At 36.0% G+C, this 18,007-nt stretch overlaps 1 protein-coding gene across 4 annotated transcripts in view; it reads left to right on the forward strand.

Moving 5' to 3' along the window:
- The window catches only part of LOC120539528 (leucine-rich repeat transmembrane neuronal protein 4-like), a 675,682-nt gene that overhangs the window by 516,364 nt on the left and 141,311 nt on the right, over nucleotides 1-18,007 (forward strand). The window contains exon 3 of one of the 4 annotated variants that reach the window (XM_039769674.1): nucleotides 3,894-3,939. The exons of 2 other annotated variants lie outside the window; for them this stretch is intronic. Coding sequence is in view for 1 of the 2 variants with exons in the window: in XM_039769675.1 (XP_039625609.1) it covers nucleotides 3,894-3,950 (57 nt within the window). In the remaining variant the exon portion in view is untranslated. Of the gene's footprint in view, nucleotides 1-3,893; nucleotides 3,951-18,007 lie in introns of those variants that run through there. One more of the 4 variants, XM_039769675.1, reaches the window with a different exon arrangement.

Genomic DNA, 18,007 nt, shown 5'->3' on the forward strand with positions numbered 1-18,007 from the left:
GTATAATTATCTATTTACCTGACCATGCTGTTTTTCCATTATGGTCTTATTAAAATAATACAAATGCAGGTATACTGATATTTTTGCCACAAAATGTAGGATTAGATACTAAATCTGCTTACAATATAGACTTACTGTTTAATTAGTGATTGATAATTGGGGTTATAGGTAACATTTGTTTTTATTTTTATTGGTTTGTTTTGTAGCTTTATTCTAAAGGTGCCACCACTAATAGGAAATCTTGTAGTGCTCTTATTGAGAGCCTATTGCTTTCTCATTTCTCATTTAGTGTCATGTTTTTCTTTTCTCTCTCACACACACACTTTCTCCTTTTCACTCTCTCCTTTTGTCTCTCAGTCATTTTAGTCAGTGTCTGAGATGAAGTAGCAGTTGGGAGTTATCTAGCAATTGCACTGCATGTAAAGTTAAACAAGTGAGCTCTGCACATTTTGTATCATATTTTGCTCTGTAATTAAATATATATAACGGAATTATGTTTCTGTTTCAGATCTAGTTGAAATTGAGCTAGTGCAGTTCAGAACTATTTTTGCTTTCCATAAAATATGACATTTCTTTCATGGATATAGGCTGAGCCTGCAAAGGGTGTTAGGAACTATTAGCTATATCTTGACTATACTATATCATGTATGCAGCAGTATTTTTCAGACTTTTTAGTCATAGCCCTTTCAAGCCATACTTCTGCCAGTTGCATTCTGCTTCATCAGTTTTAGAAGATTTTAATAGTCCTGAGTTTTGGATCACAGCTTTTGAGTGATTTAAGGTGAGCATTTCAAGTAAAAGGCTACTCACACCTTTCATCCACATGAATGAACACCAGCTATAAAACGTGGACATCTTTTTTGTCTCTTGTGGTGTTCTCTATAAACCTGTATTTCATTATTGAAAAATAAGAATATTATTAACATACATATGAGTAACTGAACTGAAAGGTGTGTATTCGTATAGAGCAGCTTCTCTACATACCTTTAAATATATTGAGATATTTGTGTCTAAATAAATGAAACACTGTTGGGCGGCAAGAGAGAAATGTTTTATTTACCAAATACAATTAATTTATTGACATACCCTTTTTATGATCCCAATTAAAATTTCATATTCTCATTAGGTGGATGTGCCTGAAACACAAAATACTAATAACACCGTGAAGAATATCATATAACAGGATATTATATAGTATTAAAAATGAAAGAGCAGGAGCAAAACTGAAGAAAAATGAAGACTCAATAAACAAAAAACAAATCAAGTTTGTGCTTTTGAAAGAGCCTTCAGACATGCCTGAGTTGCATTACCTGACTCTGAGCTACCGTTTATGATCTCCTGTGGTGGTTCAAATAAGAGATGGCACCACCAAATACGAGGTCATGGTGGGTAGATCTCTCAGCAGCCTCTGCTGGTGTTGAGTGTATTGCGGTCTCCTTCGTGATAACTTGAGAAAGCTAATTGGAGTGACTTAGATGATGTAAGCACTATACCAAATGAATCTAGGGTGAAAGTTGTTGGAGGAAGGAGCAGAATATTTCTTTTAGCATTTTAAAAGTGGACTTTTACAAAACAGGTTGTTCTGTTAGAACAGGTTGTTACCTGGATAAAGAAAATTTTACTTGTCTGTTAATGCTTTTGTGTTTGCTTCAAAATCACCTGATTATTCTGATGATTAGGTTAAGTAGAAAGTGTAATATGGTAATTTGTAGTTATTTTGTTACTATGCATGTTTTTGTGGATTGGCTTAAGAACCATCTAAGAACCGTCCTAAATCAAATGTATAATGAAAGCCTGTTACCATAATGCATGGGTGTTAGCATAAGCTGTTTCTAAGTTATACAAGCATGCTGTGCTGCTGGGTCACATTTATGATGTCACAAGCATTAGCTAAAGCAGCTGATTTTGGAAAAATGAGTTTAGATTTATAAACTTTGTATAATGGCAATGAGCTTAATAAGTTCATTGAAAGAGCTGATCAGAGGAGAAGACAGAGAACAATCCAAGAATGCTGTGAGTTAATATCAACATTTAAAGCAATGCCAGAGATAAGATGATCTAGCAGTACCAAGTTGTAGATGTTCAGTGTCACACTTTATTTTTCTTTCATTTATGTGTCTACTATATTTGAATAATGCTTAACATTTATTAAAACCTGCCTGCACATCTGCTCTATTTTACTGATAAAGCTGGAAAGTTCTTTCCTCAGCTAGGTCAGTTTTGATGAGAGACAAAGACCAGTCCCAATAGAAAGTCTAAAGGGTTAAGTCCTAAAAGTAAGGCAGTGGACCTTAGTCCTGCAGGTGCATTGTAACTCTGAACTGTATATCCCCAAAGGCTTTAAATGTATGAATAGGTAAACAAAGCAGTTGCATTACACTGTGTGTCCACATTAAAAATAATCTGTTTGTCTGAAGAAAGGCATATGTTTTAAGGAGAGGCATCCCCAAAAGACTTCCCACAAAAAAAAATGTATAGAAATATTAGGGCTGAATTTTTTAATGAAAAAGATTACATAAAATGAATAATATATGTTCATTGATAGTATAAGACATCTTAAAGGATTCAGATACATAAATATATCAATTAATGGACTTTCAGCGAACAATTCTATTTCAGGGAAGGATAGAATGTGCATTGGTTAGCCCTGCTCCCATATGAATTTAGCAACTACAGTCACTATTTCAGGTTTTCTACTACTATGGTGGTCTCCTAATCATCCCAAAGACATACAGTATGTATAGGGTGGTCCAGATCTAATTATGCAATTTTCATTACACTATAACTTACTAAGTTTATTACATTGAAAATCACCCAAAAAATCCCAAACTATCGAGAGGTGTGTGAACTGACGACATGAAGAATTGTCTTCGCGCCAAACTGGAACTCATCCAGTCAATCTGGATCTGCATAATTAGATCTGGACCACTCTGTTTTATATGAAATTGACCCAGTGTATATGAAATTGAGCTGTAACGGACTGGTGTCACATCCAAGGCTACTTTAAACTTTGTTTAAAACCATAGGGTCTTGCTCCCAACAGGATTCAGTAGATTTAGAAAATGGATCGATACACGTTTTAGTTCTGAGTTAATACCTTACATGTGTTTGCTGTTATTGAAACCTTGTAAATGATTACATGCAATTGAGAATGTATAAGTAATTTTAAAGAAATTCTTAATCATATCTGTGTGAGATAAATGGCATGATGTGTGTTCATTGCAGAAATTGAATTGGAAACCTTCAGGATGTTCATACAGTGTGCCTCAGAACAAACCACATTTTGTATCAATTACACAATTACAATTGTTTTAAACTTGTACTACACTGTATTGTAAATGTATGCAGGAAAATGCTTACAGTTAAACTCAAAGATACTTTGTTGTTACAACAGACGTTTTCTGTTTTATAAAATAGAACCAGAATATTTTTAAAGTGGGCTAGGGTAATGAAGTTAATTTATCCTGATGGTTTAGTTTAAGTTGCTTTTGATAAAAGTAGCACAAATGTGACACAAATGGGCCCCTAAAATGTGTTCCAGAATGACCTGTAATACAAGATGCTCATAGGTTTAGACATATTTTATGCTGACCAAAATTATTTAGCCAAAGGATCATTGTTGTCTGTTCAGTTTTCTCCTTCATCCCAAAAATGTGCAGGATAGGATGACTTGAAATTAAAGCAGTGCGGGTGAGATGGTTTTTATGTGAGTGATTGTGTCATGTAATAAAGTGCTGTCCCATCCAGGGGCAGTTCCTTCCTTTTACCTAATGCATGTTCAATAGCTATTGGCTCCTGGCTGCTGTTTAATGAAATGACTAGACTCAGGCTGTAGTGGCCCTGGGTCTTTGTGCTTCATACTGATTCAACAGTGATTTATTTATTTCTTATAGGACTACCCAGCCTGGTCTGACATGCATACTCCTCCCAGAGAAGCACACGATACTGAGGTAAAAATCCTATCAAATGTATTAAATGGGAAATTAACAAAAAGAAATATACATAAATTATTTATAATTTCCTCCCCATTAACCAAAAATAGAGACAAATCATTCAAAAGTATGAGCACAGACCCAAATATAGTCCAGATTTATCACGGATGATAGCTGCAATATGGAAAAACACACAGGGAGAAGCAGTCCTCTAAATATTTCCCAGCCATCTTTGCCCAGCAGGCAAAAACACTAAGGTGACACAGTGATCCCTCAGAGTGGCGGGAATGGAAGATCTGTCCAGGTAGTATTTGCTACAAGATAATGGATGTAATGTATCCTACTCATGTTCTGCAAGTTACCTTGGGTAAAACTGTCTGCCAAATAAGCAGTGTTAATGGGGTTGTGTAGAAAAGCAAAGACAGCAATTTAAGTGACCCATTGAGGGTCATACAGTGAGTGAGTGGTGCTGACTGAGCAGACGTCCTGGTAATTTACTGTACAGTCCAGATGACTCATGCTGGTCATTTCATTTCCTTGCATTTTGTTGTACTTGGAAACTGGCAACACAGTGACAAAAATACTTGGACAATTTAGAAGAACTCTTTTATCATAGTGGCATCAGACAGATGGATCTATTTTCTTGTCTTAGAAGCAGAATTAGTAAACTTCAAGTCTGCACCATCGGTCATTTCACTGTATGACAAACAAGTAAAAGACTGGTAATGTACGGGTCATGATGTCATTATGTTTGATTATTCAAAAATGATATCAACCTTAGTAAAAGAATAGATGTCTGCCTCTGGTAGCCATGTCTTTGTCATTCCAAAAGATGCTGCATCACAACCACACGGCATTTGTTATTCCAGTAGATGGAACATTACAGACATTAACACTGCTTTTATGAATCCCATACCAAATGACAAATAACGTATACATTGCATGGTGCACTGCAAATGTTAATGCTGCTGTCTGTATTGATTACTTAGATTTCAACTCATGTTATATGGGTAGCACAGCTAGTAGATTTATATTAATGCATTTCAAAAGGTTTTCCTTCTCAGCAACCAATATTGCAGAATATCCCATAGTGAAACATTTTTCACTTAATTCATTGTATGCCTATATGTCTACTTCTGGTAGAGTGGATTTTTAAAAGATGGAAATCCTAAACTTACTCCTGCAATGAATGGTTCAGGTCCAGATAATTCTTATTGTTTTGGCACATCTTTGTTGATCTTGATAATGTTATTTTGGAAAGTTCTAAAATACAGTAAACAGCTTGTTGTTAATGTAAATGTGGAAATATAAGAGGGCAATGAGTTAGATCATATGGTTGGCTTGATGGCCGCAAAGGTGAACAGCACTGTTGTGCTAAATTAGCAAGGGTGTTAAGCTCTCCAAGGAGAAATCCAAATGCATTGAAAATTTTCTTTTTACTGATTAACCTCCAGTATTAACATAAAGATTTTCAGATGCAAATACAAATTGGAACATTAAACTAAATAAAACGTCACTGAATTACAGAGGAACATTTTTATAATTAAATACTCCGTTCGTCACCCAAGGCATGAAGATCCAGCACCTTTTAAATTGGATGGATAATTATTTTTCCTGACATTTATTCAAGGTACTCAATAAAGATGTCAGAGCTCAGATATAGAAGATGACAGCGTAAGTGGCCCTATGCTCCACTCACTTAAGATAGTGGACATTCACTCTAATTACTACATTATTCTAAGCATTAGGTATTCAGTGAGCCATTCGGAGTCGGCATGATGTACGGTCTGTAAGAAGGCAGCTAAATCTGACAGGCTGAGCACAGCTGCGGCAATCATTCGACCAGAGGGACTGGTGGCTCACTTCAGTGGTTAGAATTGTCAGAACAGACGGCTGTATCTTCTGAAAAGAAACATGAGGCATTGTTTTCTTGCTGCTTTCAGCTGTCTTTTGAAAATTGCACGGGACTATCTAGGAAAATGTCTTGTTTTTCCCAGCAAATCAAAAAAATGCATTTCGCATTTACCCTTAATTGGTTAGGCTGTAAGGGAACGAATCTCAAGAAATGCTTTAACAAACATTTCATTATTAACCTTACTTGATCTTCACGATGTCTAAAAAAATTGTACTCTTTAATGATATCCGTTGCATCTTGCAACTTGTACTGAAATCTTTCACACTTGAGGGACCCACACCATCCAATTAATATTAAATGTTGACTCATCCTGATCCCGACAGAGCTTAATCAGTATTAAACATCACTAAAATTAATCCATAATCCTGCCTCTGCATTTCTGTTGATAATGCTCACTGAACTGTGCACGTTGTAATTATTACAAAATGTCATTGACCCTTGCTAAATGCGTTGTTTGTTAACAGGTACTAAATATTAGCGTGCATTGCTTATATCCACTGCTATCTGACAGCTACTAAATATTCTTAATTAGTAAAATTACAGTAATGTTTTGCTCACTAAGGGAAAAGGTCCAAAATGACTTTTATGGTAACAGTATGGAAATATACAGTTCATTTATGTTATTAATGTGTTCAATTTGTGTTCAAGGACACAGTCATGCTGGAACAGAACAAGGCCTTCTTCAAACTGCAACCACAAAATGGAAAGTGCAGAATTGTCTAAAATGTCTTTGTAGGCTGTGGCATTAAAGGTACCCTTCACACCGAAACCAAGCGGCCTAGCCTTAACTCTGAAAAAAAGCCGCAGACAACTATCCCTCCTCCACCAAACTTTACTACAGGCACTATGCATTCCAGTGTACTCTTAGCATCCTCCAGTCAGAGATTTGTCCATCACACTGCCAGATAGTGAAGCATGAATCCTTACTGCAGAGAACACGTTTCTACTGTTCCAGAGTCTAATGGCAGCCTGCTTTACATCACACCAGCATTGCACATAATGATCTTAAGTTTGTTTGTAGCTGCACGGCCATGGTAACCCATTTCATGAAGCTCCTAACAAAAACTTTTTGTGCTGATGTTGCTTCCAGAGGTGGTTTGGAGCTCTGTTGTGAATGATGCAGCAAAGGATAAGTGTATTCAACAGCCCCACAGTGTGTTGGCATAGTCTGACACTTTGTGACTGGGCTTTTTTTGTTCCTAGATGCGTCCACGTCACAAAAACGGAACTTAGAGTTGGCCAGGGCCGACCTAGCAGAGCAGAAATTTTTACCAACTTGAGGAAAAGGTGCCACATTTAAATCACTGACTTCCTCAGTGACCTTTTCTATCGCCATTGTTTGCCAGTGGAGATGTATGGCTATGTGATTGACTTTATGCAACTGCTAACAATGGATGCGGCTAAAACAATTGTAGAATTATACTGTATACATCGTCATTATGAAGCCCTTGTGTAGCTTTAAATTATAACTTCAGTTTTATGTATGATTAAATTAATCAGTAAAGAACAATGCATTTATTGTATCACAGTTTAATAATACATTTGTGATAGTTTATTACTTTTAATTAATTTATTTATTTGTTCATTATTCTGTTTTCAGAATTATGATTGACCCATGACTTCAATAGAAGAGAAAGTAAACTGTATCCTGTGGTTGACCAGACTAAAACTGGCCAACGGGGTGCAAAGAAGATTTTGAGCCCATTACAACAAAGATGCACACAAAACTAAACCACATTCTTAAAATGAATTGAGAGCTATGATGACTAGTGTGATTCAGTGCATTACTGAAAATAAAATGCAAAACATATTTGTAGATCTTCAGAATCAAATTCACATTTAGTATTTGTGGTGATGTTGAACATGTTGAAAACCAATTATCTGAGAAATACAGTACATCTGTGTAAACATGTTATCAATTCTTTCACTTATCCTTTTAACAGATACATTTTATCATGTATAGGACTGGTTATGTATATTTAAAACTGTACAAGGACATTATAATGACTCTGTATATATACAGCATATCATACATATACACACAGTGTATGTATTCATTTAAGGTGAAAAAAAGAGCCATCAAAATTTAAAGACAGACAGTAATTATATTTTGCATGAAATCCATGCCACTTCGTACAGAGAGTAGTATGTACCTTTCTAGACTGATAACAGCCTGGCTGAGCTCCACATGGCAACAACAAAGCAGAAAAAAACAAGCATGTTCTAAATAGACTATGCTTAAAGCAAATGGAATCTTTTCAGAGTACTATCCCAATTTAAATCTTTATCCTGTGAGAACAGGGAGTTTGTTTGTACAGATTATCAGAGCTGTTGCACATTTGAGCTTATGGAGTTAGAGGAGAGCTCTACAATGAGAGACATGATTATTATGGGCTTGTTATTTGTGAAGACATTTCACATTTGACTTTTTTCAAACCTGAATACAATTTATTAGATGTCTAGGCCATAGCTGTGGCCCTGATTCCTCTATCTCCAGGTATCAAAATGTTTAGAGTCAGCATGCAGTGGCTGTTCTGGGCTGATCAGAAGTGACTCAGCCCATGCTGTGAATTAGATAAGACTCCACTTCTTTGACAGCTCCATACTCAGACTGTTGCTCTGTTTCACAGGAATAATAGTCTTCCATTCCAGTGGTGACTGAAACAGTATAAAGAATACAAACTCATAAGAAAAACTGCACATTAAATTAAACAAATAAAAAAAAAATCGAATAAGTGAAACTGTTATGAATAAATGCTGTGTTAAAGAGAAAAAGATTAAAATTATAACACTCTTTTGGCTTTTCTTCAGTACTAGGGTGTTGTACCGTGTTAGCTATTATGAATGTAGTGAGAAGTCAAGCAAAATGACACACTTGCATATTGTAATCTTTTTAGTTAGCCAATAAAAGGTGTCATTTTGCTTGGCTTTTCTTCAGAAATAACCCACACACAATTTCGCCTTTTCATTATTTATAAAGGTAGAGAAAGTTTTTGACCACCAGAATTTGATAAACAAACCACCGTTATTTTATATAGGACTTTTGTATAACAAACAGCAACCTGGGGCATTTCACAAGTATACTGTATATCCACAATACAGCTGCTTCCATGTTTTATTTACAGATGCAGCATGGGGAGGGTAAGTGACATGCACATAGTCACACAGCAGGCTGAAGGTGGAAATGCACCATAAACATCATACTGTAACTTAAAGTGCTTGTCATAAACCACTATGAAATTTTTCCTGCTGTTCAAACCCCATCTGATTCCTGTCTAGATCATTTACCCTCTTAGTGGAATATGAATGTTCTCCCTTTGCTTTGTGGAGTTAGTGGAGTTCTCAATAGAGAATAGCCATGTCATAATATTTTTACAAATACCTGAAGGAAATAACCAAGGATTATGCAAATACATATAAAAAGGAAGTGATGTACAGATGTCATGAAGTGGAATATTGTTGGCATCCTAGAGTGTCCCACTCTGGTGCAGGCAAAAATGGGTCATGGAGTCACATAGGAATTTTTGAGTATCTATGTGTGACTAAGCATTACAATATTATAAAATATCATCAAAAGACAAGATCTATTTGATGTGCATTTTCTTCAAAAAATGTTTCCAATAATCTGTAGAGGCAACCAACATTGGCTGTTACTGTTAGTGGTGATGCACCACTTGAAAATGTTACCAGCTTCTTTTCCATGTGAGAATTTAATAGTCATCAGTCTAAAGATATAAGAATGATTCCTTACCAAACAGCAGCCAACACCAGTCCTGATACAGAGACCATCAGTTGGAGATGTTATTATGAATGCCATGAGTGGCGGACCAAATCTGCAAGTTAATGTTCCTATTAGGAATGCAATTGATATCTGGATAATTTGATTTGTTCCATTTGTGTAGATCATTCATTTTATTTTTTAAATTTTAATGTTTTATAGTCATGTTGATGGCATCTTTGCAGCACCATGTCCTTTATTTACATAGTCATTGTCATTTGATGCTTTTGGTTGCTGTATAGTTCCTAGACATGAGATTGCACTAAACAGCGTACAACATGAATACCTATAAATAATTAAAATACAACTACAAAAAATAACTGCTTACTTAAGACTTTGTTTTGACGTGTTTTATACTTTAGTATGTGGTTAGCATTTTGGTTTTGTTGAAGGATTGTTTTGGTCATGTGTAACTGACTTTTGCTTTTTTCTATTGACCATTCTCTACTATGCTCAATAAAATCTATCATTCAAATAAAGCTCTGCTTAGATGCTATTCAAACATAACAGCTCTATGTTCCAAGGTCTTGTCCCTCCAAAACATCATTGTAATTGGTAGAAAGTGTATTGCTGTCTTTCATTTTGAAGGATTTAGCATTTAAAGGACATAGATGAGTGAAATTTAGCAGAATAACACTTTCTAGGTGAGGTTTTTTTTTTTTAATTATTGCCTTTTTTCCCCCTCACACCTTTCACTGTTCATCATTTTTATCAGGGGAGGCTACATTCAATTCTTAATTAGCCAAATTGCAACAGTTCATTAGAAAACATAGGATGAGAACGTGCTGTGCAACATTGCTTGTGAAATGGAAGAGATTTCCAAATGTATGACCTGAATGAATAGAGTTTGTATGTATTGTGTCTCAGCTCATTATTTATTTATTTATTTGGGTATTCATTTATTCAATATGTTTGCTGCTCTGGGCACCCTAATCAAGGAATGGCATGATCTAAAAGTGCAGAAAAATGCAGAAGGAAGGCTGTTATCTTTTGCCAATTGGCTCAGTAGGTGGAAGAACAAGAGATTTGCTGAAACATTTAAGAATTTCCTTTCGTCATTTTTAAATAAAACCATTTATATCTGATTAGATGGCATTTAATTATGTCACCTGACATTTTGTTATGTGTTTTTTCATTATACAGATATATGCACATTATGCATTAATAAAAAGCTGTGGATTATTCTTTTACGCAGTTTAAATTGCCCAAAAAGTATATTTCGTTTGCTGGTGTTGATGATCAATAGAATTGATAATAAGCCCTTTTTAGCACATTACAATACATTTTTTTTAATTTTAATTTATTGTCAGTTTTTATATAATTAACATTTATATAAGGATATATAACACATACAAATAGTTCAGGCTAATGCTCACTCAAATGTTCTGCCAGATTTAGTTTCTTTAATTTTTGCATTGCAATTCATTTCTATGACTGTATCTTTATTCTTTGTACTCTGAAATTGACTCTATCTGTAACTCTATAAAATATTCTGAAACAAATCCACTGTGAAGATTGAAATGCTAAAGTAAATTGAACTGAGTTTCCTCTATATTTAATTGAATGCTCGCATGTAAGATAAGAGGGAATATATACAAGAGAAAATATAAAAAGTACTTTCAGTTGGTAAAATGAATGTAAATTATCCAGACAAAGAATGTAGTGTTTGCTACATAGCTTAGGTTACTCTGAATCTCTTTCTTGCCCACTATTTGCATTATTATCAATACATGTTAGATCCTCTGGGACCTTACTTATATTTTTGGCACTTTATATTTGTCACATGTATGTATTGATAGTAAGTAGCAATGACATCAAACTCTGGACACAAGACTGTTTTTTTTTTGTTTAATATGCAGTATGTGAGTAACCTAAGGGTGCTACCTTAATACCCTTAATTACATATCTTCTTCTTTTGTCTGCTTCTGTTCAGGGTTGCCACAGCAGATCATCTTTTTCCATATATTCCTGTCTTCTACATCTTACTCTGTCACACCTATCTCCTACATGTCCTCTCTCACTACATCCATAAACCTTCTCTTAGGCCTTCTTCTTTTCCTCTTGCCTGGCAGCTCTATCTTTAACATCTTTTTCCCAGTATACCCAGCATCTCTACTCTACACATCTCCAAACCAATGCAATCTCGTCTCTCTGACTTTGTCAGAGTCCATAACTGAGCCAACCTTCTAATGTACTCATTTCTAATCCTGTCCATCCTCATCACACCCAATGCAAATCTTAGCATCCTTAACTCTGCCACCTCCAAATCTGTCTCCGGCTTTCTGGTTAATGCCACCGTCTCAATACCCTTAATTAAATATAGAAGTGTAAATTATCTCCACTCAGGATTTAGTTGTCTACATAAGCGTCAATAACAATAGTCCTCAGAAGTCCATGATTCCCTTTGACCTTTCAGAGACACTCACAAGGTAGAACTTTCAATGAGCAGTTAGAATATACTGTACATTGCTATGTATAATGTAAGAGTGTACAAATAAATTGCATTTTTACTCGCCAGGGTTCTAGCTTACTACTAGGAGTGTGCTCTCAAAGCTCTCCTACTGAATTCACATCTATACAACATTGATAAATGAACCAGCGGGATGTAACATTATAACCATTGGCTATGGTTGAGGCCTTTCTACCAGCTTCTCCATACAAGTATAAACCTCCACCAACAATCATTAATGGATCAGAAGCCATTTTAACATGTTTATACATATAATAGCAAATCTTTTTTTTGTTTGTTTTTGGTTTTTTTTTCAGTTTTATTAATTCAATTTTATTTTATTTATGCATGCAACAGTCCTAAAGTTCTTTCTTGCATTTGGGCTCCCAAAAGGGTGGCTTTAACAGCATCCAAGTCACTCTCTCTTTTCAGCTGGTGTGCTGTTTTTAGTTCCGTCTCACGATTAAAAGAATGCAAACGTATGTTCCTCTTCAAAGGAGTGCTTGTCAGAGGCAGAGAATGTCAGAGAGAGAGAGAGAGACAGAGAGAGAAAAGCAAACAATCAAAAATCAATAGGTGCTTTTAAGTATGCGAACCACCGCCCCTTTGCAAAGCAGCCGCAAGGAAGGGAGCAATGTGAAGGCAGTCTTTCAGCATTTTTTAGAGTAGCATCTGTACCCTCTAGGCCAGTGTGCGAACAGCCCCTCTGCTCACACCCCCTCCGTCAGGAGCAGAGAATGTCAGAGAGAGAGAGAGAAAAGCAAACAATTAAAAATCAATAGATGCTGTTAGAGCTTTTACCGCACGGGAAGCATATCTTATATCATTGAGGAGTTTTATTTTATACGCAATACGTGCTCTGATTGGGTAGCTTCTCAGCCATCTGCCAATAGCGTCCCTTGTATGAAATCAACCGGGCAAACCAACTGAGGAAGCATGTACCATAAATTAAAAGACCCATTGTCCGCAGAAATCCGCGAACCAGCGGAAAATCCGTGATATACATTTAGATATGCTTACATATAAAATCCGCGATGGAGTGAAGTCGCGAAAGTCGATGCGCGATACAGCAAGGGATCACTGTATATCATAATCTCTTGGACCAATAGCATGAGTTTTCTGCATTCGACTTATATGACCAACACTATAAAATACCAGAAATTATACGGTAAAATCAAGCCCCAACTTATTCACGGGAGAACTTAAACATGAGTATATACGGTAATTCTCTAGAAAAAGCTCAATGTTCGGCTTCCATTATTCATTTTTTGGCCTTTTATCTGGTTTACCATTTCAACATTTCATTATCTGGAAATTTTTACACAAATGTACCTGCTAGCCTTCCTTCACTAGGTCCAGAAAGGAGACTTGGATATGATGAAGGAATTACATCTCTGGTATTCCAAGGGAAATCTGGAGAAAGTTGCTGGTGTAGTAAGGAGACAGCAAAGATCATAAAGAGTTAGGATACAATACATGCAGAGACATAGTTTTCAGATGCAAGTCACTGTGAGACTGAGTTGAAGATCGAAGCTGTGCTGGTTTTCAGCAAGACAAGGTGAAATGGGCAGGTTCAGGAAGCAGGAAGACAGCAGTGACGTTGTTGGTGGTCTGCCCATCAATTGTCCATTCTGCCCAGGAAGGAAGAGAAAAGGCATTAAGTGATAACTCCAACCACTGACTTGGAATGTAAGTACCAATAGATGAGCCCTGAAATTGTCCCCTATGCGCACATTGTGTGACACTGGACATAAGAAGGCTCAGACAGTCCAGCTGAGAATATTGCTATTATGAACCTTACCTGAAAAATATTAAAATCTTTAAGATACAGGTTAAAAAGCAATACAGAACATGCTTTTGGGGTACCTCTGCTCAAAGCATTAAATCCCTAACCTTGACACACAGGATTTAGTTTTATATTGTCTTTTAGCCCTCTATGTTCTATTCCTGCACTTAGGAATTACAAGGAGACATGGCTCATGGCTACAATGCAATTGTACCTGGGACTTTGGTCTGATTTCTCCCAGAATTAACTGCTACTGTGACTTTTTCCTATTGGTGTGCCCCCCCCCCGCCCCAAATCATTTGAACAGAGTAATAACATACAACCCTGCAATGTGTAATGCTTTTAGATGACTCTTAGTTCTAGCAATTAAGCAGCATGCAGTTTCAGGTAATTCATGGCATGAAGATCTTTTGGCGGCTGTGTTCATCTCTTCTGATCAGCTTTCACCTGCACTTACAAAGCCATTCTAAGGTGTACTTACACTCTTTAGACTGTGTACTTGCATCCTTTATTTTATTATTTTGAGCCATTTGGGTCCACACCGTGCTTCTGGCCTTTAAAGTCCAGCAGTGTCACCATTTCATTGACATACAAGTGGGAGTGTGTATGGGCAGAGCACCATTGGTTATGCACAATTTCTGTTTAATTAGCTGTTTCAGACTAGTACTTATCTTAACAGACCATAAGGTAAAAGTAATCAAATCACACCTTACAAAATCTACAATTAGAGAGCTGACATCCATATGACTCTTGTCTTAAAATTGTACTTTAAACATCTTAATACTGAAAAAAAAGTAACAATAGATCATTCTTAAAATGCCACTACATAATAGTAATAAAAATACAAGACCTCTGCAGCAGCAAGCAAGAATCATGATTTTAACTCAATAACCATATCGTCGCTAATACTAGAACCGTAACATGATTTGCATGTACAGTATTTACTTTTATCAGTCAATGAAACAAGAAAGAGGTAGCTAAGTGCATAGTCACATGAACAGATATCATCCATCACTATTTATATTTCCAGTTGCTCACTTTTTATGTCTGATGATTGGTATTCCTACAAATCACAATCTCTTTCAGCAGCTCATACCCTTCCAAGTAGAGTGCCACCTACTTTCAGCCTATGCTCTCAGTTTACATAATTTGAAAATACCTGCCCAAACACTATTAACCCATCTTGTACAGAACTCAGAGATGTAGGATGAAGTAGGTGATGGGCTAAAAAAGAGAAGAGTACATGAAATGCACATCCACATATAGGAACTTTTTAATGTCCTCAAACAATCAGAATACATTTTCAGCTTCTCACGGAATTTCACCGTCATTGAATAAACCACAATTACCATAATAGGAGAGCATGAGGGGTACCTGTATATTTCGGCAGTAATCTGTAATAATGTTTATTTTTAAATTCAATATCATATTTTTGATAATGTGAAGCTCATCCTGCATGTAGCCCACACCACTATGATTAGTAGGTTCTTTTTACTTCTGGAATAGGTGCAGTTTCTTTGAAAATGAATAGCTGTCCTAGTTCGAATCTGGGAAGAAAGAATTGTTGGCTCACAAGTTAGGCTGGAATGTTAGTATATAACAGAGCTTTACGATTGGGTGCTAAGACAGAAAACCAAGTATCTGGCTTTCATGGCTATCCTGTACAATGGGCAAGATTTGTCTCTCAATTAATAACAACATTCAGTGTTTTTGTTAAGTTTTTCAGTGTGAGCATATGAATTGTGTTTGCACTATATTTTTCACCTTTCTGTAAAAACTGTAATTTTGTGATTTCTTTTTAAACATATAAAGGATTACTTTATAACATTCTTGTGGTTAATTAACATATATTTTTCATGCATCACATTTAATTTTGAAAACATCTTATATCATTACTGATAATATTCTCTGCAAAGTATGCAAGGGAATTAAAAATATGATATTAAACATATATATATTTATTACAAGAACTAAAGTGTTCCCAATATCTTAACTCACAAAGAATGTGCCCGAAGTGCACAAAATATTATTATTTTTATGAAATAGGAACAGAAGGGATACTTACAATTCAGTTTCTGAATTAACCAAATATATTCAGAAATCAGATTAAATTTATGCTAATTTTGTTCTCATGGAAATGCAGGATGGCTAAGAGCAGAGAGAGCATCAACTCCTACATTGACCCAGATTGCTTCGCAATGTATTTTCTAAACACAAACTTAAAAAACGAGTCAAAGAAATGATCATGGGTATTTTCAGGCTCTCTAGGGGTCTGATAGTTTGGGCAAAGTGGAAAATTAGAATGACATGTATTGTATTGGTTCTTATAGATGCTCCCCTGTGTAATATAATTCATGTCATGCGTGGGGAGTGGAAAGATTGTTTTACTGTGGGACACTGCAGTGCTAGGGTAGCAAGGGTGTTACCCTTAATTGGAAATTGAGGTCTTGTGCCAACGTGAAGAGGCCACCCGTGACATAGATTCTCGCATTGATTTGAAAATGTGAATTGACTGACTCTATGACATGCAAACAGACTCGAATGAATTAAGATCAGCAGGTGATCATTCAGAAGCAATTCAAAAATAATGTACACAGAGGTTAGCTGAATAATATAGACAAAAAGGAACCAGCAAAAACCAGACAGTGCCTAAAGCAAAAAGACTTATGTGACTGTGAAGTCAAAAGTAAAAACCAATATTCTCAGCAGAAGAAAGTTAAAACAAAAGTTCAAAAATACAGTTGAGTGCCTACTATTTGACAGATACTTAAATCAACTCTCAAGTCTGAGGTGCCTCTACGTGGTAAAGGCAAAGCAAAGTATGTGTTGATGGGACAGTGATAGAAGCATTAATTCAAAGTAGGGCTTCCGGATTCGTAAAAGCTTCTTTTGATTGCTCTGATCAATTTTGAAGGAAGCGGTAAAACAAAAAAGTGAATTAACTTTTTTAATAGTTACAGGTTAGTCAAATTGATGTCCATCCATCCATCCATTTCCTAACCTGCTGAATTCGAATACAGGGTCACTTACAGCATTCATTCCATCCTTTTTGCTCCCATACAGCGCATCACAAGCTGCCTGCACATCACAATATAGTAACAAAACATAAAATAACAGAATTTAAACAGAAAATTACAATACAGAAGAACATTAACATTAATACAGAATAACATTACTGTCAGTTGTTTCCTTTTTCAACATATTTTCCAATTTTATCAGCATCACTCTTTATATCGTTCACTGTTCTTCCTACTACATAAATTGAAGCAATTCTTAAAACATTTTAGCCATTTCATAAATGTTTCATAATTTCAATTTTTGTGCCATAACAATGTTCAGTAGATTAATTATAACAAAAGAGAAAAGTTATGAAACGTTATACAATGCAATTTATTTTTGTATAGCCCAAAATCACACACGAAGTGCCGCAATGGGCTTTAACAGGCCCTGACTCTTGACAACCCCCGAGCCTTAACTCTCTAAGAAGACAAGAAAAAACTTCCAAAAAAAACCCTTGTAGGGAAAAAAATGGAAGAAACCTTTAGAAAGGCAGTTCAAAAAGACACCCCTTTCCAGGTAGGTTGGGCGTGCAGTGGGTGTCAAAAAGAAGGGGGTCAATACAATACAATACACAAAACAGAACCAATCCTTAGTACAGTATAAAAATACAAATTTTACAAGTACGGAGCAGAATTTAACAGTAAATGATATCACATAATATGATTTGGATTTCTGCCTCCCCCATTTGGCCATTCCACAGTTGAAACAGCACTGGGCCAGCCAATCTGATGAAAGGACCCCTCTACCCCATGATTCCTGCGATCCTCCATCAGGGATGACTTTACCTTAGGCAGGCAAAACAACTTGGCAGATGGGCTGTGGCACCAAGTGCCACATTTGAGTACCAAGAAGAGAAACAGAATAGGTAAGAGTTAGTAACAAATTATAACTATTATGTTACTTATGTTTTAGTGGTAATGACTAACAACAGAGATGCAGTCTGTACAGTTAATCAGCAGCTCTAGTCAGGATATGGTAAACTGAAGTAGTGAGTCTTCAGCCGGGATTTAAAAGCTGAGACCGAACGGGCATCTTTTATAGTAGCAGGCAGACCATTCCACGGTTTAGGGGCCCTGTAACTAAAAGC

Source organism: Polypterus senegalus, chromosome 11 (assembly GCF_016835505.1).
Source record: "Polypterus senegalus isolate Bchr_013 chromosome 11, ASM1683550v1, whole genome shotgun sequence".
Lineage (NCBI taxonomy): Eukaryota > Metazoa > Chordata > Cladistia > Polypteriformes > Polypteridae > Polypterus > Polypterus senegalus.